The 25,670-nt window shown below is 59.6% G+C and overlaps 1 protein-coding gene across 3 annotated transcripts; it reads right to left on the minus strand.

Annotated features, from left to right (window-relative positions):
• Window positions 1-644: 644 nt before the first annotated feature.
• RAB3IL1 (RAB3A interacting protein like 1) lies at window positions 645-21,732 on the minus strand. Of its 3 annotated transcripts, XM_044259442.1 has the most exons (11): window positions 21,476-21,732; window positions 9,972-10,224; window positions 9,497-9,592; window positions 9,324-9,401; window positions 8,860-9,078; window positions 7,785-7,931; window positions 7,165-7,293; window positions 6,957-7,069; window positions 5,320-5,419; window positions 2,512-2,578; window positions 645-1,696 (listed from the first exon to the last, which is right to left on the minus strand). In XM_044259442.1, the coding sequence occupies exons 1-11, from the start codon at window positions 21,625-21,627 to the stop codon at window positions 1,614-1,616; spliced, it is 1,437 nt and encodes a 478-aa protein (XP_044115377.1). In that variant the 5' UTR covers window positions 21,628-21,732; the 3' UTR covers window positions 645-1,613. The 3 variants fall into 3 exon arrangements, with proteins under 3 accessions (XP_044115377.1, XP_044115375.1, XP_044115376.1); XM_044259440.1 differs by lacking the exon at window positions 7,785-7,931; XM_044259441.1 differs by lacking the exons at window positions 7,785-7,931; window positions 21,476-21,732 and adding an exon at window positions 18,898-18,938.
• Between the last annotated feature and the right edge of the window lie 3,938 nt (window positions 21,733-25,670).

Genomic DNA, 25,670 nt, shown 5'->3' on the forward strand with positions numbered 1-25,670 from the left:
CCAGTAGGGACCCCCTCACCAGCCCCAGAACACATTGACTCAGAAGTTGCTATGCTCCCCTCCTGCCCGAGACCCCCACGGGCTTTGACCACAGCCGTACAGGCGGCGGGGGGGGGGGATCTGGCGTCACAAGATACCACCCCAGGTCCACCCCGGGACTCCTGGCCCTTGCTAAGAATCTGTCGGTGAGCAGGCCTGGGAAGGCCAGAGCCACCACATCTGTCCTTGCCCGTGCCGCTGGCAGACATCACCAGTAAATCCTGCCACCGTCCGGCACTCGCAAGGCAGCCTTCTGGTTTTGACTCTAAACTCCAACCTCCTGTTAGACAGACACAGGGAGACCAGCAGGGGATCTGCCCAAGGTGCCCCCAAGACAGCGTGAGAGGCAGGCTCAGCACCGTTGCTCCCCGCTCAGCGGGCCTCTCCGCAGGGGAGAGGAAGCCAGGCTCGGCCCTGCTAACCCACATCCTCAAGGACCGCCGGAGAGGCCTCGAGGGGTGCTCCCCACAGCAATCCCTGCAGGATTTGGGCCTAATCCCAAGCACGAGGGCTGGCTGGGGAAGGATTTGGTTTCATTCCTTCAGCTGCCCTAGCCTTGGCCCGAACCCCAGGGCGCAGGAGTGAAGGCGCGTGGCTGCCCAGCCTCGACCAACAAAGCCTTCCTTTATTAAATAGAGATCGTGTTACATTCCATTCAAAGGAGGAAATCAGCTGTGGTGAGGGATGTGTCCAGGTTGGATCCCGGTCCCCAGTGGGCTTTGAGGGGTGAGGAAGGGGGCCTGGGTCCTGCCCACCCTACCCTGGTCCTGTGTGCAGGGCTTGGCGGCCTCGGCCCCCGTCGTCTAGATGGCCACCCACGGCCGAACACAGACACGGGTATCCTGAGGCCCTGTCTGAGTTTTACTTTGGGAGAAAAGTATCCTAATCCTTCCAGTGGTGGTGGGGGCAGGGCCTCCTGGAGCACGGGGCTCAGATGGGGGGAGGGGGGTCAAGTGCAAGGAGGAGGGACCCTGATCCATCTTAAGAACAGTTTGGGGACAGTTCTCAAGCAGATACAGGTTGGTGTGCAAGTCCCTGACAGCCCCTTGGGGCCCCACCACCCCCATAGATGCTGGAGGCAGAGGGCCCTCTGGGGCCAGTCCAGGGAGGCTGCTTGGGAATAGGTGAGGGGTGGCCACCAGGGGGTGCTGGTGGCCCAGAGCTTGGGACCAGAGGTGGGGGGGCGGTGGGCAGGAATACCCGGGAGGTCAGGCCACCCAGGTGGGTGTCAGGCCCCTTTCTGAGGACGTGGCAGCAACAAGGCACCTGCAAGCAGCAGCTCCCAGGCCTACCCCAGGTACCCCCCTCCCAAGGGCTGAGCCCAAGTATAGGTCCAATCTCCTTGGTCTTTGGTGCTTCTTGAAAGTCTCCTGGTGTCTGTGAAGACAAGGGTCCGCTCACAAGGTCCTGTCTGTCCCAGGATAAAGGTCTGGGACCAGCTCAGCAAGGTGTCTACGGCCTGGCCATTTGTCCATCTGGTTCAGCTTCTGGCTCAGGGCCGGCTCCAGCACCCTGTCTTCCTGGGCAGGTGTTGGCTGCTGCTCAGAGCCCCCCTCTAGGCCCCGGACTATGCCCTAGGCCTCCTGGGGGAAGAAGCCAAGCTTGGCCAGCGACATCTCCTTCCGCAGCCTCGTGATCTCCCAAAACATCGGCTCAGCTGCAGGTGGAAAGAAGATGAACAGCTCAGGGACAGGGTACCCTCGAGCAGATGGCCTGGCCCCTCTCCCCTGGCTTTGGGCAGGGCAGCTGGCAGGCACCCAGGGCTCCCCAGTTCCCCAGCAGAGATGACCTCAGTGGTGCCCTGACCTCACTACGGCTCCACACGGAAGCCTTGCACACTTGAGTGCTGAACACACCCCCTGCCACGCTGGGGGCCACAGCCCGACACCGACGTGCACAAACACACCGCCACACATTTGCTGGGCTCCATACGCTTCCCAGCCCTGTCTCCCCGGGGGCTCAGAGACCCTGAGTGGTCAGCAGAGCCACGGGGTCAGTCTGAGGTCCCCTGCAAGGCCTTGACGCCTGAGCTGGGGAAGAGAGGCTCAGACTCCAAACGGGCAAGTCTGGTGGAGAAGCGGGACACTAGGCCTTGCAGAACAGGGGCAGAGGGGACAACAGGTGGATGGAGAACCTACCAGGCGGACAAGGGTGAAGTGGGAGACAGCAGCTGGTGTCAAATGACTATGAGGTATACCCCCAGTGGGGAGGAGGAGATCTACAAGGGACACCCACCCCATCGTGGAGGGCTTCCAATGCCAGGCCGGTAACAGGGAGCAGTCCCCTCGAGCCCCGGGGCCTGGGAGAAATTTCTGGTTGGGAGAAGGCAGCGGGACCTGGCAGAGGCTGGCAGAGTCCTCCCCTCTGTCCTCTGTCTGGGCCACAAAGCACCTAGGTCCACCCCCAACACCACTGCAGGCACGCCCACTCCCTCCCATGGGCCAGCACCGCCGGCCACCAGGGGGCGCTCACCTTCCTGCCGCACCAGGCCTTGCTGGATATAGCGGATATAAGTGAAGAAGTTGCACACCGCGGTGATCTGGGGGCAGAAGCAGGGAGGCTGTGACCCGCCAGCCTCCACAAAAGGGGTCCCCCCCCACAAGCCAGGGCAGACCAGAGACCAGAGACCAGAGACCAGAGCGGGAAACCCCACATCCCATCAGAGCCAGATAATGCTCTCTGAGCTGAACAGGGCTGGGCTCTAAAATTTTACTACTGGGTGGCTCTGTCCGTTAAGCATCTGCCTTCAGCTCACTCATAGCCTCGGGGTCCTGGGATCAAGCCCCACATCGGGCTCCCTGCTCAGCAGGAGAGTCTGCTTCTCCCCTTCTGTCTGTCCCTCCCCCTGCTGCTGTGCTCTCTTTCTCTCTCTCTTCCTCTTTCAAGTAAGTCAATCAAATCTTTTAAAAAATACATAAATAAAATTTAATTACGAACAGCGTTATTAGAACTCCTCCCAATAAAAAAAAAAAAAAACAAAAACCAGCAGCAACTAACATTTCACCCAGCACAAGCATCCCGTGAGGCAGACATGCTTATCGTCCCCAGTTTACACACGGGGAAAACAGAGAGACTAAGAACAAAGCTACTGGACCACAATTACAGAGGCCACGAAGACAGTAAGTGGCTGAACTCGAAGGTGAAACCAGGAGGCCTGTGGTAGAATTCATGCTCATCCTGAGGGACCTGCCTGCTCCAGGGGCTCAAGGACCTGGCCGCCAGGCCTTGGCCTGGTGCTCCTGGTAATGCCAGGATAGGCAGGGGGATCAGAAGCTGCTCACCGAGGCTGCTCTGCATCCCCAGGCCTGAAGCCCCTCGCCTGGCCTGAGGCCTGCTCCATGCCAGGCCCTGTACTGGGCACCACAGACCCTAAGTTGGCTCAGATGTGGGCCCTTCCACAAAGACTCTCCTACTGTAAGAAAGGGTGCTGCTGGCGCCCTTCTCCCCATGGCTGAGAGTGTCGGCCACTAAGAACTCATGGGTGCCCCTCTGTACCCCCTAACCTGGCACACCACAGCCAATGACTGGTGTAAAAAAGGTCAGCTCCCTTGCCTCCGGGCAGAACTCCCCCTGGGCTGCAGAGGTCCCACGGATCAGGCTGCAGTCAGACTCCAGCCGAGGCCATGCCCTCTTCTGTTTCCTCATGCCCACATTCTGCTTCCCTCACTCCTCCTAAGAATGGTGTAAAATCCTCATCTCAGGCTCAGCTTTTAGGGAACCCAACCGGAGACAGAAGGTGGCCAGCAGCTGTGGCCAAAACTGTACCTACTCAATGCCCAGGGTTCCAGGGGAGGGACGCCAAACATGTGGGGGCCCGGGGGTCCAGAGTTACAGGGAGGGGACCCTCAAACACACAGAAATCCCTGCCAGGAGGACAAAGCATGTGCAGAAGCTTGGTGGCCCGGGCCAGTGTGAGAGAGGGGCGCCCCAGTCAGGGGACCAAGCCCATGTGGCTCAGGAGGGGCTATGAGGAGGTGGGGCAGAGGTTGGTGCTGGAGAGGCCTGTGTGCCAGGCCATGGAGTTTCCCAGCAGCCAGTGGGCCCCCACCGCAGGCTGGTGAGCGAGGAGGGGCCGGGAGCAGTGGGGTTCTCTCCCTAGGGCTATGCTTCAGGGATGGAAACCTCTTCTCCCTACAGGGGTCTCTTCGAGGTGGGGACTCCTTCCTAAGATTTCACACTGTTTCATCTCCCATCCCAGCTCTGCACACAGGCAGAGACACACAGGCCTGGAAGAAACAAAGTTCTACAGTGTTTTTTTAGTTTTTACATCTACAGATATGGTTTTGCCAGGCACAGAATGGCTGACGAGCCTCCTTCTATGGAGTCCTGGTGGCGATCCAAAAAAAGGCCCCTGGAAAGGGCTCTGGGCACAGAGATGCAGGGCAGAGGCTGCAGGGAAGGAGCACCGGGCTCAGAATGGGGAGGCCCCAGGTCTAGGTCATGCCCCTCCTTTCTACGGCACAGACTCCCATCAGCAAACGGAGCTCTGCTCGCTGCTGTGGGATGCACTTGGACGACACACTGGACATCCTGCGGAAGCTCGGTGGGCCCAGACAAGCTGCCCAGCAACGGGGCCATCTGCCCACTTCGATCCCTTTGAACAGCCTCTAATAGGTCAAGGACAGGAGATGGTTCTCTCCCTTATCCCCCAGCTCGGTGAGGTCCCCTGACCCAGCCTGGGCCACTCGGCAGGTGAGGATGGGAGCGGGGATTCCCGGAGGACTTGCGGCACCCTCCACTACAGGCAGGCTCGAGTGACAGAGAGACCTCAGCACCTTCTCAAAAGTCTAGGGCCAGAGCCTGAGCTGGGAGGTGGGAGCCTGGAATTTAAACCTGAATCCTAGTGTCACTCCCATGATTAGGTTTCGGCAAGCAAAGAGGCACCGCGATCCACCCTGCCCCCAGCCTGAGGGACTGGGTCCTGCCAACAGCCATGGGACCTCAGAAGAGGACCACTGTTTCCAGAAAGGAGGCAGCCAGCCTATTCCTTGACTGCAGCCCCTGCGCCAGACACCCAGCTAAGCTGTGCTGACTCTTGCCCCAGGGAGACCATAATAGTAAAAGGAGGTGGTTTTAAGCCACTAAGTTTATGGTAATTGGTTCTGTAGTAATGACAAACTAATTCACCAGTCTTGGCTGTGTGGCCTGAGTCGGTCTCCGCACCTCTCTGAGCCCTGTGCCCTGCTCTGCAGATCAAGGTTGGGCTCCTAGGCCTGGGGCGCTGAGTCCCAGCCCAGGGTGCCCCTAGAAAGCCCAAGACCCTCCCACTGGATGACTCACCCTGGCCCGGGAAGATGGCGAGATGTAGTAGTGGTTCTCAGAGTCCCCAAGCCGGATTCGGTGGCGACAGGCACGAGCCAGCCCGCTCAGGGCACAGGTTCTAGGGGAAAGCAGAGGGGGCTGTGGGGGCTGGCGGGGGCTCGCCCACCCAGCTCATGCAGGGAGGATGGCAGGCAGAAGGATGCACCAAGGGAGGGAGAGGCAAGGGGACCTGGGGGAGGGGCATCCTCTCCCCGAACCCCAGCTTTCCCAGGAGCCAGGGAAGGAGGCAGCAGCCTCAGAAGACCCTGGGAGAGACCTCTGACCTATGTTGGATCTCACCCCTGAACCCCTCACCTTGCCCCTAGGGGGCAGGAGAGCTCAGTGCACCTCATGTAAGGTATACCAAAGCTCCACTCGCTGCAGCCCCTCAAAATACCCCCTACTTTACTGGGACCCTCAGACTCAGTCCCGCCCTCCCCAACTAAACAGGAGTCCACTGTCTCCTCCACTTGGTCACCAGGTCCTCAGGCTAGGTCGTGCCAGCAGGGCTTTTGGCTTGAATCCCCTCAGCTCCTCCAACCAGCCCCTTGCCTCCCCTCTCCCCTTCTCCACCTTATAGCCAGTGTCTCCTCCAAAGCCCACATCAAGCCCATCATCTTTCCCCGCTCCTTTCCTACTGCCCAGGAAACCATTGGAGACTTTGGAGCAGAGGAAGGTCAAGTAGGCACCTGGGCTGCGGGACTTATCAGTGCCTTTGTTGCCTCCATGTTCACTGTGACTCTGATTGGACCTGGCAACCCTCTTTTTAGGAAACATCTATTGATGACTATGAAATGCTGGCTAGTGAGTCAAAGCCCAAACTTCATCCAAGACCCTTTATACTCCGACCTCAAACACTCTGCAGTCTCAGCCCTATCTCCCTCCCCACCCCATTGCTCTGCTCATAAACCCAGTGATGTTTCCATTAACACCCTGGCTTCTCGTATCTTCACTCCTTTTGTTCCCTCTGCCTGAAGGGCCCTTCCCTACTCGGCAAACTGCTGTTCGTCCTTCAAAACCTGGCTCAAAGGTGCCCCTGTGTGACAAGGCTCGCCCTGTGGGGCTTCCCTGGCAGGTCACACCCTGGGCTGCTGAGGGCAAGGGCTCCCCGCCTCTGCCCCCGCTCTACCCTGGCTATCTGGTTCTGCTGCGAGCCCTGCTCAATGGCAGCTGAACCGCAGGAAGGACGAGAAGCCAAGGGCAGCCTGGTTATATATCAGCACAAGGAGTGAAGAGCCGACATCACTTACATGGCAGTTGGGGCCCAGAATCCACTGTGGGAGAGAGGGTGGGGGTGGGAGAGGGATGACGGCCAGGCCAGCCAGGGAGAGGGAGACGCCCGGGAGGGCCTGGAGGTGCAGGACGGGAATCTATGACTAGAGGCAGGAATTTGTGCCAGCGTTGCCTCCTTACCCTGCCAGAGGTTAGCCGGCGTGCCCCTGCGCTCCACCCCAGCCAGGCCTGTGAGCCACACTCCCACCCCCCTCCCTGGGTCCCACCCCAGGACCCCCCGGACAAGGGCTGAGGCTCAGTCCCTGGTTACCCCCTGGGCAGGGCACGAGGCGAGGCGTGGCCTTCTCAAGCAGGCAGCAGAGGGTGAAGGGCACTAAGCTTACTTGGTGCTGCCATACTCAACCGCGGCCACCTTCACCGTGGGTGGTGTCTGCGCAGCCACGGGCTCGATGGTGAGCGTGTTGTCCTCCACGGCGGCCCGGACCAGCGCCGAGAGCTGCGACAAAGCAGGGTGGCAGGCCAGGCCATGAGCGGCCGGCCTCGGCCTGCAGGGCTGGGCCCCGGGGCCGGCTGCCCTCCACCCCACCGCACCTCCTGCATGGTGAAGTCCAGACAGGGGCCCACGTCCTCCCGGTACACCCTTTCGAGGAAGGGGCAGGTCTTGTCCAGGGTGGGTGATTCCCGCCAGGCCTGGAACTCTGCGAACAGGGTGGTGTCCACCTGTGGGGGAAGGTGAGCCAGAGGGGGCCAGTCAAGGCGCTGGAGGGGGCCCCACTCGCCCCCCCGTGGCAGGGACAGGTGGAGCCAAAGGAGGTGGGGACCAGGGCAGGCCTGCCAGAGGGTCTGTCCCCAAGGGCCCAAGCAGGGCAGCAGAGCTCCAAGGAAGAAGTGCCTTCTTCCCTTTGCCCCCAGCGGCTCAGAACCCAAACTTCCGTAGCTAGGTGTGCTTTTAGCTTCCTGGCTCTACAAGGTCACAGACGGGTCCAGGGCCTCGTCAGCAAGACCCTCTGCCTCCTGTAGGAGGAAAAGCTGAAGATGGGCCCCGCGGGTCCCCCCCGCACACAGACACATGCACACGGAGAGAACACACATGGGGCCACTAACTGCGGGGGAGGGGTGGAGACGACAGACTGGCCACCCTGGGCGCATGCGGTGTGAGTGAGGCCGGGCGTGGTGAGGGCAGAGGGGCGGCCCCTCTCCCCAGCCATTACCTGTCGGGAAAAGGAGAGAGAGGTAGTGGAGGTAGGGGCCGCGGGCGGCTCCCCAGGCAGGAGCTGCCAGGCCGGCTCGTAGGTGAGGTGAACAGCTTTGCTGGGGACCACGCAGAGGAGCAGGGAGAGGAGGGGGGGCAGCCCGGGCTGGGAGGGGCGGGGCAGACAGACAGACAGGTGCACAGAGACAGACGGGAGGAAGGAGATGTTAGTGTTATGGTCAGAAGCTGAGAACTCGGAAGTGGGGGCGAGGCCTCCTTGGCATCTCCTCCCTGGAAACCCCAGAGACAGGGGGCAGGATGGAGCTGGGGGCTGCCTTGGCGTCAGAGACCACAGGACCCCGAGTCCCACGTGGCCCTTGTAGGGCATGCTGGGTGCAGCCTGGAGCTGAGCCCCTGACACCTGGGCTTGTCAGTCCCCATGACCCCAGGAGGCCATACTTATGTGAGGAAAGGTGAGGCTCCGGCAGGGCCCTTCACGTGTCCAGGAACCCATGGCCAAGGACACCACTGCCTAGCCTGGACCAAAGACCCCAGCTGAGGCTGGGGGGCACAGGGACAGGTCCCAAAGTCTCTGCCTGTCTAGGCACCCTCACCAGAAGGTGCTGAGGACCCTCGAGTCCAGGGATGTCACAAACTAGACCTCAGGGTTGCGGACATGTAGGGCCCGAGCAGCCTGTCCTCAGAGGCGCAGCAGTGGCCTCCCTAGGTCCAGGGAAGGTGCCTTCCCAAAGAACTCCCCCATCTTCCCCCAGCCCAGGCAACGCCCTCAGGCCCCAGGCCAGCCTCAGGTGCCCAGAATACCACCTACAGCTTGGCTGGGTGTGGACGGGCTAGCAGGCCCTCCTGGGAGATGTGAGGGGTACCCGCATTGCACCCAGAGCCTGAAGGCCAAACCTCGTATCACAAAAAGGCTGCCCAGCCCTCCCAGACAGAGGAAACCGAGGCCCAGAGATGGCAGCACAGGCTCCCAGTCACACTGCAAGGCGTCAGGTCTCCCTATGGGACCCCATGGCGTGCTGAAGCCGGACACTGCCTCTGTCTCCTGTGTCTGCTGGCCACCTGTGACCCCTCACCTCTTTGCCCTCCTTGTCCGGGGTGAGGGTGTGTCCAGCCGCGGGGCACACAGCGGGGCAGAGGGTGCTGCTGGTGCTCTTATGACGTAAGTGGCCCTTGCGGGGTCCGGCCTTGCTGGGGCTGAGCAGCTGCGGGTGGAGTTCGCGGTTGGGGGAGGCTGGTGTGGACGTGAGGACCAGCGTCTTCAAGGCGGTCACCTCCGCCTGCAGCATGTCAATCTGGCCGGGAAGAGGTAGCCGTCCAGTCCAGTCCAGGGCTAATGTCACTGCGGCTACCAGCCGCCGGCCACCCTGGCTCAGGACGGCCTGTCCCAGTGGTGACTAGGACCGAACCCCCCTGCCCCCTTACCCCTGAAACAGCCTTTGAGGGCCTGAGAAACCCATCTTACAGATGGAGAAACTGAGGCTTGCTGTATGCCAGGGCTCTGTGAGATGCACCTGTCTGGGAGCTGGCCGGGCCTCACCTTGCCCCGCGCCTCCTTCAGCTGCTTTTCCGACGCTGCCTGCTTCATGTTGGCTTCCCGCACCATCTTGTGGGCTTCCTGGGAAGAAGGCAGGCTGTGCGTGAGCGGTGAGGGCCAGCACGCGCCTGGCGGACCCGTTCCCCGACCCATCCCCGGCGGGCCGGCCGCGGTACCTCGAACAGGCTGGCCGTCAGCTCCTCCAGCTCCCGTTCCAGCTGCTCCCGCACCTTGGACAGCCGCTCGCACTCCTCATCCTTCAGCTTCAGCTCCTGCGGGGTCCAGGGCGGGCGGCCATCAGCCTGGCATGCGGGGTGGGAGGGGACCCAAGCCCACCAATCGGGCTCCACTGCCAGGGTCCTCTTCCGCGGGCCTCTGAGCCCCAGCCTCCCTTCCTCTGTCGCCCTACAGCTTAGGATGCGGTTCCCACTTGGCTGCCGCGCGATGTCGAAACCCCAACCGTCAGCCTCTCTGAGAGCTCAGAACGGGCCGTCAGAGCAGTCCAACAGCTGGAAATCCTTCAGAAGTCACCAGAACTGGTTTCTCCTCTGTGCTGCCCTCATGCTCGGCACGGCCTCCGTGCGGGTGCTCAGGGAGAGCGCACGGCCCCTGCAGGGGGGCCCCTTGTCCCCGCCACCCTCGGAGCCCCACCTTCTGGGCTTTGTGCAGCTCGTCCTTCAGGAACTCGGAGCCCTTCTCCCGGATCTCCATGGAAGAGCTTCGCAGGCGCAACACGTCCAGCTGGGCGGCCGCGGGGCCCTCCTCGCCTTGGGCCTCCTCCCCTCCAGGGCTCTCTGCCAGGCCTCCTGGGGACTCCCTGTGGCTTCTGCAGGGGCCCACACTCTTCCAGGGGACGGGGACAGCTTCGAGGGGCGGCGGGTGGCCCTCGTCTGGGTGGGGCTGGCTGTGGGGCAAACAGCAAGTCCAAGGTGGGGGCCCTGAGACCCAGAACTGAGCCGAGGGACCGACCCTGAACCACTCGCCTGCCACTTGGGGCTTGGTCTGGGCCCATCTGTAAAACACGTACACTACTGCGAGGCTGTCACTCTGCTGTCCCACAGACAGAGGGACCAAACGCGGGGTCTCCTGGGGGCCAGGTCAGGGCGCCCTCCTCGCTGACAACCACCCTCTCAGGCCTAGAGCCTAGGGCTGGGCCTGGTATACAGTAGGCGCTCAGTTTGGGTTTGTCCAGCAGGAGACTTGAAAATGTGTCAGTGCTGAGAATCTGAGTCTCCATTTCTACAAAGTGGGGACAGTCCTCTGGGCCCTACCTCTGGGGTCACCCAGTGGATCTGATGTGCATAAAACCTTAGCACACAGGGGGCTCCTGGGTGGCTCAGTCATTAAGCGTCTGCCGTGGGCTCAGACCTTGATCCCGGGGTCTAGGGATCTAGCCCCCAGTCTAGCTCCCTGCTCAGTGGGGTGACTTGCTTCTCCCTCTCCTCTGGCCCCTCCCCTCACTTGTGCTCATAGCAGGGACTCTTTCTCAAATAAATAAATAAAATCTTAAAACAAAAACCTCCGCACTGGGTGATTGGGTTATGGACACTGCGGAGGGTTTGTGCTATGGTGAGTGCTGTGAAGTGTATAAGCCTGACGATTCACAGACCTGTACCCCTGGGGCCAATAATACATTATATGTTAATAAAAAATAAAATTTAAAGGAAAAAACCCTCTGCACACAGGAGGCACTTAAATGGGAACAGCCTTCTTGGCTACTGTTCATGCAAATTTTATGCAAATTACATCCCACTCCGGGTGGGCAGGAGAGGAAGGGCCCAGCCAGGGCCCACAGAGCTGAGGAAGGAAGATTCTGCCACATGGCCCAGGCAAGGCAGACTGTCTTCCTGCTCCCTGAGCCTTGTGGGGGACAGTCCCGGCTCTCCGCTGCTCTGCCCTGTGACGACCTCAGGCAAACACCCATCTCTGGGCCTGGGGACCCTTCTCTCCCTGAAGTCAAAGACCCTACAGCTGTGGCCAGCAGCCTCCGTGCCACCCCCATCCATCCACACCCCCCACCCTGCAAGAGACCCTGCGGAGGGAGGGAGGGAGGCAGGAAGGGAGAGGGCTCGGGGCGCAGCAGCGGTTTGTGCCAAGACAGCACCTCCGGACTCGCTCACTCAGCAGAAGCTGGCGGGCCCCTGAGCCAGCAGCTTCGGGGCGTGATAAGGGGGTGGGGAAGCGGAGGGGAGGGGGCTCCCGGGGCCCACACAGGAGGGAGGAAAGCCAGGGCCAAGGGGTCATGGGACTCAGGCTAACTCAGGCACAAGCGTGAAAGGCATGACTGGGGATCGGTCCCTCCTCCCTGTCATCTGGACTCTGAGACAGTCATCAAGCAGCCCCTGAGTTCCGGTTCCTTCCAGGTAGCACAAAGTTGCTGGGGACCCAGGGGACCCCTAGCAACGAGCCTATTCCCAACCCTTCTTCACGTGGCCCCGTGCCTGCGCCCAGCCCGGCCTGCCTTCTGCTTTGGGACTGGCACAGAGTGTGGCCTCATGGTTGCTTGGCTGGGTCCTGCCTGGCAGGGACCCGGGGCTCTGACAGATAAAGTGGGAAAACACATCTACCACCCCATCAACAGTGACTATGCTGGACAGGGATCCTTCCTAATACCTTTGTGTGTGGGGGGGGGGTGGTTCTCGTTGGCAAGGGGTCCCTAAGGCATGAGCAGGGGCTGTGGCAGTGGTATGGCAGCCCTGGGCTAGGGTCTGCACCTGGGGGTCTCACCCTGGGCCATAAGCCCCCTGGGCTGCTGCGTGCCTGTCTCCTCATTTACAGCTCTCAGCAGCATTCATGGGACAGTCCCCGTCCTACAGACAAGGGATGGGGTCTCAGAGAAGAGCAGAACGGGCCCGGGCTCGTAGGGCTGCTCAGAGGCGCTGGCCAGACAGCAGGGACTTCTACAGTCCAGGCCCAAAGTGCCTCCCCGGCCGGTAGGGGGCGGTGTGAGGGCACAGTCCGGGCATCTGCTTCAGGACCCAGGGCTGCGAGGCTCAGGCGGGCCTGGGAGACTCCTCCTCCGCGGCAGCAGGGAAATCTGACCCAATTCTGGCCCGACTGACTTCTCAGATTCTGCTCCCGCCCAGAAACTGCCTCCCAGGAGGGCAGGCTGGGGCTGGGGGAGCGGAGGCTGAGAGCAGAGGCCAGAGTCGGGCCGGGCCAGGGTCCACACCAGGCTCTGAGCTGGGGTCCACACCAGACTCTGGGAATGTCACTGCAATTCTCTGAAGCCACCTGTGGGACGGGAGTAAAAGCCTGGAGGAGGTGGACTAAGAACCAGGTGAAGAAGTCACGGGATCCAGCACCCAGGAAAGACCGTCTGCAGCCACACTGCCGTGCCTGTCCAGGCGCTGGGTCCCGCAGCCCAAACTGCAGGCCCAGGGAGGTCTTCTGGCTGAGAATCTGGAGGCCTGGGGCCCAGGGCCATTTCCTCAGGTGAGAGAGGATGGCCCTCGTCACTTGGGCTGGCCAGGGGCAGCGGACCCCAGCTCAGGGACTGCCCGCTTCAACAGGACGAGCAAGAACTGTGAACCAAGGAGGGGGGCAACCAGCAGGGATGGCCCGGGACAGGGCAGGATCCCAGGTTTTAGACAACCAGCCCTGGTGTCTTTTCCTCTGTAAGGACCACCCCAGACATCACCCTCGCCCCTGCTGAGGAGAAAAAGACCTCCAGCCCCTCCCATGAAGACCACCAGAGTGGTCACTGACTCTCCTGTTGGTCCCAAGGTCATGGCTGGGGTTACGCCCAGACCGTCCTCCAACAGGCTCTCACTTCAGCCCACTGCTGGGAAGGATGAGCCCAATTTTGCAGCCAGAGGAAATGATGGCCTCCCTACATCTCCCCTCCCCAGTGTAAAATCCCAACTTGAAAATCCTGATGGCAGAAAACATGGGAAGAGAAGGACCGCATGGACATTACCAACTGCCCAATGCCTGGGCCAGGGGTTCAGGAAAGATGGGGTCTCCCTGTACTGGGAGGGAAGCTTGAATCTGTAGGCCCTCCCCTCACGCTTCAGAGCTGTGAGGCGACTCAGAAATTTCAGAGAAAGGAGGGACCCCAGGCCCCATAGGTCCAGCCCAAGCCAGAGCCCTCTATTTTCACATACTCAGCATCCCAGATCAAGTGCTGGAAAACCTCGACAGGAATGCCCGTGGGGCTGCGGAACTCCCTCCTTGGATGAGCATGGACTACTACTTCAGTTCTTCTGCCCTGCATCCCCTCCCCACTCCTCAGTCCAGGTCCACGGCCCTCAGCCCCCCATTCCCTGCAGAAACAGAGTCCAGAGTCCAGAGTCCAGAATATGCTCCACGGAGGGCCCGTTACAGGACCCACGGCCACTGGGAAGAGATTAGAGGCAGGAGACAGTAAGAGTCAAGGTCAGAGGAAAGTGGGAGCACCCAACATCCCCCATCCTGAAGCAGGCTCTGCTGTCTAGAGCCCACGACAGTTTAGACAGGAAAGGCCCCACTGGGTCACTTCCCCAGGAAACACACATGGGGGGCAGGGAGCAGCAACCACAATGCTCACCCCCCAATCCTGCCCTAGAAGGGCCAGCAGGGCTTTTGTCCCCATCCACAAAAAGAGGCAAGCTGAGAATGAGGACCCCTGGATCCAATGGTCCCAGTAATCCCCACTGGGCCAGAAGGGCCTGACCAGGATCCGGCATACTCTTTCCATCTCTAGCCCACCCACCTGCCATGAGTCTCTCTGCCCTTGAATCTCTCCCCACTGGTCCGCTGGCCAGCACCCAGGTCACCTCTTTGAACTAAAGATCCCTGTGTTAATGGGCATGATGGGTTCATTAGAGAAGATGGAAGGAACTAGTTAGGGAAGCTCTGAAATGGGGTGGAGTGGGGAGAGGCTGGGAGGGCACACTGGGAGCACTCACCCTCTACCCGGGGCCAACAGGGCGGCTGTCACTGATCTGGTCTATGGGGCGGTGCCACGGCACAGGAGCCCCATTCAGACTCATGGCCCTGCACGCACAGGCATTCTGGTAAGCCCTGAGGCTGACAGCCGAGGGACTCCTCCTATCCAGGGGCCCCGAGGAGTCCCAGCAAAGGCTTCACGCATCGGCTCCTGCAAGCCGGGCGAAGAGGACAGAGAGGGGCTACGTCTTCACCTCTGAACCCTCACAATGTCGCTGCAGGGATATGCTTCCCCGAGCAGGTCCGGACAATGAGGCGCCTGGTGTTCAGAGAGGGATGGAGACCTGACCGGAACACGCAGCAAAGAAGAGGCAGGGTGGGAACAGAACCCAGAGTCCCGGCACTACTGCATCATGTGACCTGTCACCCGGAGAAATCCAGACGGGAGGAAAGGGATGAATGGTGGTTTTGGAGAAGTGAGGCAGGACGCAGATGGGGTTTGAGGAAGTTTGAGCCTGGGGAGGAGCGGGGGGGGGGGGGGATGGTGGGGGTTCCATCCAAGGCTGTTGCATAAGCCAGGCAGGTCTTGGGCTCAGGAGAGATGTGTGGAGGCGACAGACACACAAAAGACTGACGGGGGAATCGGGGGACTCGTGGCAGGAACTGGGGGCTGGAAAGGGTGATAGGGAAAAAAAAAAAAAAAGGCAACAAAACTACAGTAATTAACTAACATAATGAAATGGTGCCTGCCATGGGAACAGGGAACTGGGAAGGAGGCATGTCCTATACAGGTCTCTAGGTGGCTGGGGGGAGGTACCGGGCCGGAGGGAGCAGCTGCAGTCTGAGGGAGCACTGGGGGAGGAGTAACAGAGGAGCCTAGGACCACAGAGCCAGCTGGAGGACCAAGGAGCAGCCACCCCAGGGCTGGGAAGGAGAGTTCTAGAATGGGACAACAGTGTCCTATATGTCCCACATGGGAACAGAACATCAGACTAGCGAGCAGAGCAGGACCCTGGGGTTGGACGGTGCGGTGGAAGCAGGTAAATCTGGACCACTCCAGCAAGGGGGACCTGGCTGCAGTATGGAAGGAAGGGAGGCTAGAACACCTGAATCAGGTGGACGGGGCTGAGCAAGCCTCTCCTTGTGGGAGCCCCAGCCCAGCCCAGCCCAGCCCTGGGTCTCCACGGAGAGCCAGCACCAGGCCTGGGAGCGTAGGAGCTCACTCTGCACACACAGCACCTGCCTCACAGCCAACTGCTCAGTCCTAGAAGGGCCCGACCTCTCGAAAATCCAGCACATACAGAGCAAGCATCTCTCATGTGCTAGACACCCCAACAGCCCCGACCCACCCAATCTGCATGACCACACAGATTTGAGTCGCACTGTCCCTGAGCCCCCTGCTGACCACCACCCCGTTGGGCACAAATCTGGGGCAGAGGTGGGGAGAGTCGAGGACAAGCAGGATTCTCATGAGGGTCTGATAGTTAGGGTAGGATAGATAGTTAGATCAAGGAGGGCTTCCAGGAAGAGAGGTGCGCAAATGCTGGGAGAGGTGCACAAATGTTTCCCAGGCAGGAGACCCACCCTCCTTCCATACTCCAGATGAAGTCTGAGCCTGTGAGCCCCTGTGACTTAGGCCCGACAGACAGGAGCTTGAAAATCCAAGTCCCTCAGAAACCAGAGCAGTTAAGTGACCTGCTCAAGATCACACAGCCCGTCTGCAGCCCCAGGGCTCCCCAGCATCCCGCTCATTCCAAAGATGCAGTCCTCCATCCCTGCGAGGGTAGGGGAATCTCATTTCATTCCTGAGCAGTCCATCCAGCCTGGCTCTCTCTAGAGATAGGTAATGATTAGCTCCGTCTATCAGAGAGGGAAATGGAGACCAGGGGAGAAAACTAGCCCAGAACTCAATTTCTGGCTTTTGCTGACCAAGTCCCAAGTACCTAGCACTGTGTTAGCAGCAGAGACGCAAGAAGTGAGTCTCAGGGCAGGCCTGGCATCCAAGACTACGGGCATGAAAAGCTCTGGGCGATGGGGAAGGGATCATCCCAATTTGGGGGGAACTGCCTCTGAGTTCAGCATTCAGGGCTCCTGAGCAAGAAGTCCCAAGGAAGAGGGCCCACTTGAGCTCCTGCAGAGTCCTACCACTGCCACCCACCCCAGGGGAGCAGCCTTGGGTCCACGGCCAAGGTGGGGTGAACGGGCACCAGGGCGTAACCATTAGCGGCAACCATCCCTCACCTACAGATAAGAAAGGAAGGTGAGGAAGGAAGCCCCAGAGACACCTACCGCTTAGCCAGGGCCACGGACCCCTGATCCCAGACTCCTCATACTCTAGAATGAAGGACCAAATATGCACCTACCCAGACTGACTGAGCCCCTGGGGGCCAGAAGCCTAAGCAGCTCAGTTAGACTTACATGGACAAGTAGGACCCCAAGCAGGGTCCCTTCTGGCTCCTGCTGGAGTCTGGGTGAGCTCCTAGGACTTGAGGCGTCCAGTGGATGTTGGCAGCTTGGCCCCTGATCCTTCAATCCCTGCCTCTAATATCCGATTGGGGGAAATCCACAAAAATGCAGTGCTCAGGGTAACCCCAAAAGTCGGCCTCTCACTCCTAGGTGTCCAGCTCCTCCTTCTGCCCCTCATGCTTTCCATCTGCATTTATAAAGCGCCTACTAGGTGCTCTATACCTGGCTAGGCCCTGGGGTTAGGCTAGGGCCCAGGAGTCTAAATGTACATACGGGAAGTGAGTTATAGGGGCGCCTCAGTGGGTGAGTCGGTTAAGTGTCTGCCGTTGGCTCAGGTCATGATCCCAGGGTCCCCTGGTATCATCATGGGATCCTCGCATCCAGCTCCCTGCCCAGCAGGAAGTCTGCTTCTCTCTCTCTCCCTCTGCCCCTCCCCGCTGCTTATGCTAGCTCTCTCTTTCTCTCAAATAAAAAAATAAAATCCTTGGGCGCCTGGGTGGCTCAGTGGGTTAAGCCGCTGCCTTCGGCTCAGGTCACGATCTCAGAGTCCTGGGATCGAGTCCCGCATCGGGCTCTCTGCTCGGCAGGGAGCCTGCTTCCCCCTCTCTCTCTCTCTGCCTGCCTCTCTGCCTACTTGTGATTTCTCTCTGTCAAATAAATAAATAAAATCTTTAAAAAAAATAAAATAAAATAAAATCCTTAAAAAAGAAAAAAAAAAAAAAGAAATGAGTCATACTGAGGATCATGTGGGGGTCAGCTTGGCTGGTTCATCCAGAAGTCTCTTGAGAATATGGCCGGGAGGCTGGACTGGGGTGGGGGGAGGGGGGTCTTCTCCAGGACCCTGAGTCTTTTTGACCCTGTTCTTAAAGAGGACCTACTGGGCTCCCAGCTCTGTTTGTCTGGCCCCAACCTGGATGCCTGCAGGGAAGGGCACTCAGGGCATGGATCAGCCCCCAACCCCTCCTACCCCAACCTACTCATTTCACCCAGAGACCCAGAGAAGTGAGGACATACTCTTAAGATCACACAGCAACTCAGTGACTTTCACCTGGGTGACCCCCAACACACGGGGTCACAAGCTTCTTCCAGACCGGGCTGCACGTTACACAGTTAACCCCACGCAAGACTGTGCTAACCCCATCAGGTCCCACACAACCACTTTCTCCCTGAACTGTCTTCTTCAGGGGTGGGGAAGGACTTCTTCAAAGAACAGGCTCTGCTTCACCTTTCACCCTTTAAGGGGCATGCCTCTCCACACCTCACCCCTACCTGGAGCCCCTTCTCTCAGCATCCCCTGCTGGGGACAAAGCCCACTACTCCCTAGCATCTCAGCCCAAGCTTTGCTAGGGGCCATGGAGTCCAGAGGATCCAGCAGGCATCAGAAACCTCTCCAGCCAGCCGGCACCACCTCCTCCCTCCAGCAGGCCTGCCCTCACTCCCCAGCTCTGGCTGGGAAAGAGCCCCATCCCGGGACTCCCCCCACCCCCCAGCTAGCCCAGTTCTTTACAGGAACACAACCCACCCCACACTGGCCGCAGCTCTTCCAGGACCTGGCCTTTCCAGGCCATGGGGAAGAGGAAGTGTTTGCCCAAGTCCCTGAGAAGACCACAACCTTCCTGCACGAACAGGGCAGGGGACCCACACCACGTCGGCCAAGCAACGGGGATCACCCCCGAGAGCCAATAATCGGTAATAGGGGCTGAGGCCACTAAACCAGGACCTGGGGCGGTGCTGCCCTCCTTCAGACTGCAGGGAGGTCCTACCGCACACCTCTGAGCCGGCTGATCCACGAGCCCCAGATGGAGGTTCATCAACTAACTAACGACCTTGGCAGAGACCCAGCCCCCTTTTCCAATTGCACTGCTTCCCAAGGGTTCATCCAGGCTGGGGCTGGGCGGGGGGGCGGGGGGGGGGACTCCTCCAGGTGCACACCCCACACTTACTCCGGCCTGCAAGCCACCCCCACTCCGCCCGCCCCCTTCTCACTCGCGCTCCAGATGAGCCAGGAGTTGGCGCCCGCACGCCGAGAAGGTCCACCGCCCACCCCTTCACACTCCGCACCCAAGACAGCACCCCCGAGCCCTCCCCGCGGGGCGTCCTTCCACCTCCGCAGCGAGTTAGCTCGCGCGTCCCGGTGCTGCAGGGCGCCCCTCCGCCGCCGGCCGGGAGCACACGCGGCGGGGACACCCCCACCCCCCAGCCCCGGAGGCCGCCGCGGTGCGGGGACCGCGCGCGGACCTACCCGCTCCACATCCCGGCGCCGCCGCGAGCTCCCTGCGCCGCCCCGCGCCGCGTCCCCGCCCGCCGCCTGTCAGGCCCGCCCGCAGCCCCCACCGGCCCCAGCCCGCCCCGGCCCCCTCCCTTCCCGGCGGGTCACGTGGCCGAGGGGGTGGCCCGAGGACACGTGCCCGGCCCCGCCCCTCCGCCCCGGGACCGTGCGGCGGCGGGAGCGGGGGAGGAGCCCGCGGCCCGCGCGCCCTGCGGCTGACTCTTCTCTGGTCCCCAGGCGCCCCGGCGCGGCGCCTCCCGAGCCCTCAGCCACCGCTGCTCTGGAACCTTGGCCGAGCGGTCGGAGCCCGCCGACAGCCCCCGGCGCCCACAGCCGGCCCTCCCGGCCCGCACGCCCCTGCCCTGGGCTCCCCGGGCTCTCTGCCGGTTCCTGGAGGTTGGGAAAGGGGCCAGACCCCAAAACAAGTTTTCTTGGGTTTACTCTTGAGCGCTCATCCCAAAGGAAGACCCACCTTTGGTCCGAGTCTTCAACCCCAGCCCTCCCCCACCCGCAGCCCAGTCCCACCTGGCAAAGGGCCTTCCCTTCTTGTTGGGAACACTCCCTGCGCATCCCTTCCCTGCCTTGGCCCAGCATCTACTGGCCGGGGATGGGGGGGGGGATATGCACCCCGACCACGCACACCTGTCCGGATTTAGGTCCTCTGTAAAACCTAATCCCAGACCACGGGTCTTCCTGTCCCTCCATCCCTCCGCCCCTTTGTCACTGTTCCTCAGCCCTGACTGCTGGCCTCGACTTCAGCCTGCGGTGGGACCCTGTGAGAGTATAGCTCTTCTCTCTTGCCAGGGTCGGGGGCTCCCACCCTCTGTCTCTAGAGAGGCCTAAGAGGCGGAAAGGAAGGAGGTGGTTCCCTTCCAGATGGTACCAGAACTCAGGATACTACTCTTCCAGACCCACAGAGCAGGGACCCAGGCTTGAATCTGTCAGGTCTTCACTGGGGACACACATTTCTTCCATTCATTTATCCATTCATCCTTCCATCCTGTCTGAGCACAAACTATGGATCATATAAGGGCTGGGAATCCAAACTGCACAAACACATGCTCTGTCATCCCAGGGGACCAATAGGGTAGGGAGACGGCAGGATGGGAGACATACTCACAAGGACCTCCACTTCCAGGGTCAGTACTCAGAGTACACTCATACTAAGTGCACAGTGTCTTTGTCACAAATAGAAAATGGCACTACCTTCCTAGAGGGGCGTAGTCCATGCCAAGGTACGGAACTTGGTGAGTGGAGAACAGGCTGGATTTCATGCCTGCTCGCTCACTCCCTTGACTGGTATGTTGTGCAGTGAACAACCTAGGCAGCCCACTGTGACGTCCCTTCTGACTTACCAGAATCATTCTGCCCAAATCCTCCAATGCCCTTCACTCTGCAGGGCAACTGTTTCTAAGACGGTGGTTTCCCAAGGGCAGAAACCATCTCCTTCTCCATGCAGTGTTTCTCTGCCTGGCCCAGCCTAGTCCAGGGTCTGGCCCAAAGCAGATGTCCCCACCATGTTTGTTGACTTGAGTCCTACACCAAATAAGTCCCGAGCAACTGCTGTCTTCCTGGCCCTTGCTCTGTTCATTATTTAGGAGTAGGGGAGGAAGACACAAAAGGAGCTCCGGACAGGGCCCTTACCCTCCAAGACTTCACAAGCCTGGGCAGGAGATAAGACTGGTCCAAGCTGTGGTAACCCAACTGGTGGGAGATAAGGCACAAAGGTGGTATCAGCCCAGGCTAAGGCCCCAGAGGAAGAGTCCTTAGCAGGACAGGGGAGGGCCAGTGGACTTAAGCGAGGCCTCCAAGGATGAATGTGGGGTTACCATTCTGGGGCACTGACACCCAAATTACTACCTAAAAATACCACATCATCAACACATCCGATGACCTTCGACAGCCAGGCCTCACTAGCTCCTTCCACAGCCCAGTGTGCTCTGCTCCCCAGCTGAAATGATTGGTCTCAGAGAAGTTCAGGAACCTACTTGATGTCACACAGCCAGGGGTAGTGGGCCTGTAACCTCTTACACCATTTTCTGAAAAGACAGCCCGGAAACTAGAGAACTCTCTAGAAACTGCAGCTGTGTGCAATCAGGCAAAAAGAGGAGCCTGCTGGGGCCTGGCCAGCCGGTGAGGAGGGACTCAAACGAGTCCCCTTCGCCCCTCTCCACACCATCCCCGTCCCCACCTGGCAGCCCAGACCACAGAGTCTTGGCTGGAAGCAGATGAGGAACAGGAAATTGCAAGCCCAGATGACCCAGGCCCCAATTCTGACTTCACTCTCTCCTCCGCACACCATGTGACCCAGGATGTCTGTCTTGCCCTCTCTGAGCCTCAGACTCTGTGTCTGTCCAACCACCAAGATAGACAATCAGAGTCACCCCATGGTGCTGACCTTGTAGGAGGCTCTTGAAATTCCTCCAAGTTCCATGCCAGTCCCCTGTCAGGAGCCTGGGCTCTTCCTCCCTCCTCCCCCAGGGCCCCTACAAAATGGCAAGCTATTCCCCCCTCCTCCCCTCCGTGACCATGACCGAGGTCACTGGCTCACCTGTCTGTGTCCCAGGGCTCCTCTCCCAAGTTCCCGTCAAGTGCAGGGCCCAGAACTGATGGAGCGTAGCGGACAGCCCCCGAGCTCAGTGCCAGGAACACGGGGCATGTTCCTCGGGCAGGACACCTGGTGCGCTCCTTGGAGTCATCCATGCCAAGGCCAGCTTGAGGGTCCCTCTGGAGACTGCCAGGAAAGCGGTGGCAAGAGCCTTCTCCCCCTCCACCCCCCCAGCCCCGCCCCAGGCTGAGCCTCACGCTAACCTTTGCTATCTCTGAGGAGCAGTGGCCTGGGAGAAAGGCTCCTCCCAGCAGGCCTCTATCTCCTGAAACCCCGTAATTATTAACTCCTGTGGCTCAGCGGGCAGCAGAAGACACCAGGGGCCCTCCTTCCTGGGCTCCAAGCCGGGGAAAGGTAAGACTCGCTGAAGGGTCATGGGAGATTTCCTCTTCATGCCCAAGGCCCCAGCTTCCACTAGGCCCAAAGGAGGAGCTGCCTGTCCCCTCCCAGCCCAGGTCAGCAAGGTGGAAAGCCTCGTCCAGCCCAGACTCTGTCACCAACTGGTTGTGTGGCTTCGGGCAAGGACCCCCACCTGCCGCCTCCCCATCCCAAGCTTGGCCTCAATATCCCCTTAAAACTTGGAACCACTAACAAAAAGGCACAATTCGGTGTAGCAGTTAAGCACAAACGCCCGATGTCAGACAAGCTGGCTACAACCCCATTCCAGACTGAATGGAATGAGGCTTTGGGCACGTTAGTCTCTGTGCCTCAGTTGCCCTGACCGTAATATGGAATCTCACCCTCTAAGGCCCCCCCAGGCCAGCTGCTACTGCCCGGACATGCCGGATACCACCCCTTTCCTCCCGCAATGCCCTCTGCAGCACATCCTACCCCCTGCTGATAAATTTCTTCTTTGCTTATAACCCCTCCACCAGGAAGCCTTCCCCTGTAGATTTCTTTTCTGAGGGTGAAGCCCTCAGGCATGTGACCACCTTGTGTCATGATGAGTAGAACTGTGGGACACCCCCACAACAACCAAGGGATTGTGTGGGCAGAGGCTGGCCCGCACGCACTCCCAAATCCTCAGTACCCCCTTATCTGGGCCATGGCCAGCCTCAGCCCACCCAAGATGGTTTGAAGATTCCACCCTGTCTCATTTGGCTTGAAATCTAATCCTAGTTCTGCTGTTCCCTGGTTGTGTGACCTTAGGCAAGTCACTTTGCCTCTCTGGGACTCAGTTCCTTCATCTGCAAAATGGGAACAGTTGTCCCAGTGAAGTTGGGAAAGTCACAGCAGGTGACATTGGGGAAGGGACTGCCACACTCAACATGAGAGTGTCCTCTGCCTTTCTCCCTCGGCTCCCCTCTTTTTTCCTGTCCGCCTCTGACTTCCCGTGGGGGAGAAGCTGCCAGTTCCTGACTTGAAGTCACACCCCACCGGCTCTGCCCCGCGGATAACAATATCTCCCACTCAGGCTTTGGGCTCCAAAGCTCTCAGCCTAATGCAAACCAGATGCTGGCCTGGCCCTTCCTGGCAGTGAATTTTCCATGGCCTGCTCCCACCCCCTTCCTGTTTTTGCTCCTCACTGATACCCTGCTAAATTCTCCCGTGCCCCTACCTTCCTCTGCAGGGCAACCTCTGGGCCCACCTGGAAACAATTAATGGAAAACAGGAAGTATGAAAAGGAGGGAGGGTCTCCCCATCACCCTGATATGGCAGGAGGGGAAGGACCTCAGGGGGGCTGATGATAGAGTGTATGAGAGCGAGCCCTACCCCCCAACTCCCCAACCCCCAACACCCCCCCCACCCCCGCTGCCAGGCACCAGCCTGCCCCCTCAGGGAGGAAATGGAGTCAGAGGTGCTCTGGGGAGGGCATAGAAAAAACCTGCTCCTTTCTGGACATTTAGGCAGAGCTAGGACTTCACGGGGAGCTTATAAGGGCCTTGTCCTTGGCTGTGACTTAGAAAAATCGGAGCCAGAAGAGGCCCAAGTCCCTCCCACTGCAAATGAAGAAACTAAGTCTTGGAGGCTCAGTCTGGGGTCACCCGGTGAGTCAGAGCCAAGAGGCAGCCCAGCCTGGGACTGCTCGCCTGTAGCCTGTAACAGCGGCTCCCCAAGTCACTTCCCGGGCTTGCTGTCTCAGCGGCATTCCCGCAGCCCCTCCCCCGCCGCCAGAGCGCTGGGCCCAAGTCCGTCACGAGGATGCTCACAAGGCCACCGGCAGCACCTGGCCAGGCAGACCTGGATCTTCCCCATCAGGGGCGGGCACCGGAAGGGAGGCCTGGGGCGAGCCCAGGAATGGGCCTTAGTCCTCGACCCCATGAACCTCTTAGGGATCCAGGGCTGGCCCTCCTTGGGAGGACTCCACCATTCCCCCATTCCCATGCAAACAACAGCTCAAGGGCTCCCCGAGAGCTGAGCTCTGGCTGCCCCTCCCTCCGCCAGCTGTGCAGAGTGTTTGGACAACTGGATGGAATGTTTTGCAGCTACAGTCCTCCCTGGATCCCGGAGCTCAGATTTCAAGAGGGGCGGGGCAAGGATGCTGGCTCCAGGGAGAGGGCAAGAGACTCAGGAGGTCAAGTATGAGTCTGGAGCTCACTTCCCCATCCCACCCCACCCCACCCCACCCCACCCCCCACAACTCTCTGCTCAGGCCTGAGCAAGACCACCGGTTGTCCAGCCCCAGGGTAGTGGGGAGCTGGAGTCAGGCTCCGGCCCCTGGGAGAACAGGACAGCGGATGGAAACAGCCAAATGGTGTCAGAGATTTGGTGGGGCCAACCTGGTGAGGTCAGGCCCGGGAGACAGTCTGGGCTCCGGGAGGGGCAGGGCCCCGGACAGCACTCTGAGAACATTAAGACTGCTAGCTAAGATTCCACAACATAGATCGGTCCGTTCACTACCATCTCCATTTTACAGATAGAACAGTTGGGGTCCAGAGGGAGTAGGAGATCACCCCAGGTGACACAGCGTGCTGGGGGCAGAGCTGGGCTAGAACCCAGGGCTCCAGATCCTAAGCTCGTTCTTCTCATTATTCAAGCTCCTTCCCCTTCACCCCCAGACCCAGACTCATGTACACCAGCCAATGAGCCAACACCCTTGGTCTTCCTCAGAGGACACAGACAAAAGAATCTACCTAAGTGGGGTACTCCAGCTTCACAAAGAGAAGGCACAGACGCTAAACTCGCTGCCAGCCTCTGGGAGCACTAACCCACTTGTGGACGGGGTGGAGGCCCCAGTCGCCAGGCTTTGGGCCCCATTTCTCTCTGATTCTGGGGCCAGAGCTCGCCCAGATTCCCCAACACCGCTGCTCAGGTGTCCCAGAGCCCCTTGAACAAGGCTGAGAAGACACACATGTTCTAGACCCAACTATATGGAAGATACTTTGAGCCTCAGTTTACCCACCTTAAAATTGAGAGGGTGGTCTTTGCTCTACTTGACTCACCACCATATTGTGGGCGCTGAAGGCAGGGAGTGGAAGGTTCCAGTGGACGCCTTTGGAGACTTAACTAGTTCCCAGCAAGAAAACCATTGGAGCTCACTTGTGAAGGAAGGAGGGAGGGGATTCCTTTGAGCCCAGATCGGTGTAGGAATCCCATCAAGGTGCCTGGGGGCCTGGATTCCTTGAGGTGGAACCTGTTTGACCACTCCCAGCTCCTGAGGAGGAAAGCGCAGAAACCTAAGGGAATTTGAGAACCAGCCAAACCTTCAGAGGCAGATATGACGGGGGGGGGGGGGGGGGGGGGGGGGGGGGTGGGGTATCCCCCCCCCACAGCTGGTGGTAACTCACTCCCTTCCAAAATGGCAGGGTGAGACAGGGACCATGATAGGATCTTTTTAAAATTTTTATTTATTTATTTTTTTAGTAATCTCTGCACCCACCATGGGGCTCAAACTCACAAACCAAGAGGCACATTCTCCTCTCACTGAGCCAGCCAGGTGCCCCTGTGCTAGGATTTTTACATTTGGTTGATTTAATTCACCCTCAAACCACCCAGTGGGGTCCTTTCATTGCTTTCTGTTCCCATTTTGATGATGAAAGAATGGAAACTAGGAAAAGGTGAAAAGATTTGGCAACAGGGAACAAGTGAAGGAATTAGGATTTTAATCCACACTGACTCCGAAAGCTCATGTTATTATCCTTTCACCGTTCACCCTCTCAAAGGGTAAAGTCAGATAGAATGGAGGATGGGCATTTTA

Source organism: Neovison vison, chromosome 7, assembly GCF_020171115.1.
Source record: "Neovison vison isolate M4711 chromosome 7, ASM_NN_V1, whole genome shotgun sequence".
NCBI lineage: Eukaryota > Metazoa > Chordata > Mammalia > Carnivora > Mustelidae > Neogale > Neogale vison.

Bases quoted from the DNA above. Each gene is read 5' to 3' on its own strand.
- RAB3IL1 (XM_044259442.1), bottom strand. From the start codon at position 21,627: ATGGATGACTCCAAGGAGCGCACCAGGTGTCCTGCCCGAGGAACATGC. The intron at 9,402-9,496 runs GTACCGCGGCCG...CCTTCTTCCCAG, and splicing joins TGACGGCCAGCCTGTTCGAG to GAAGCCCACAAGATGGTGCG. The intron at 2,579-5,319 runs GTGAGTCATCCA...TTCTGCCCCCAG, and splicing joins CGCCATCTTCCCGGGCCAGG to ATCACCGCGGTGTGCAACTT.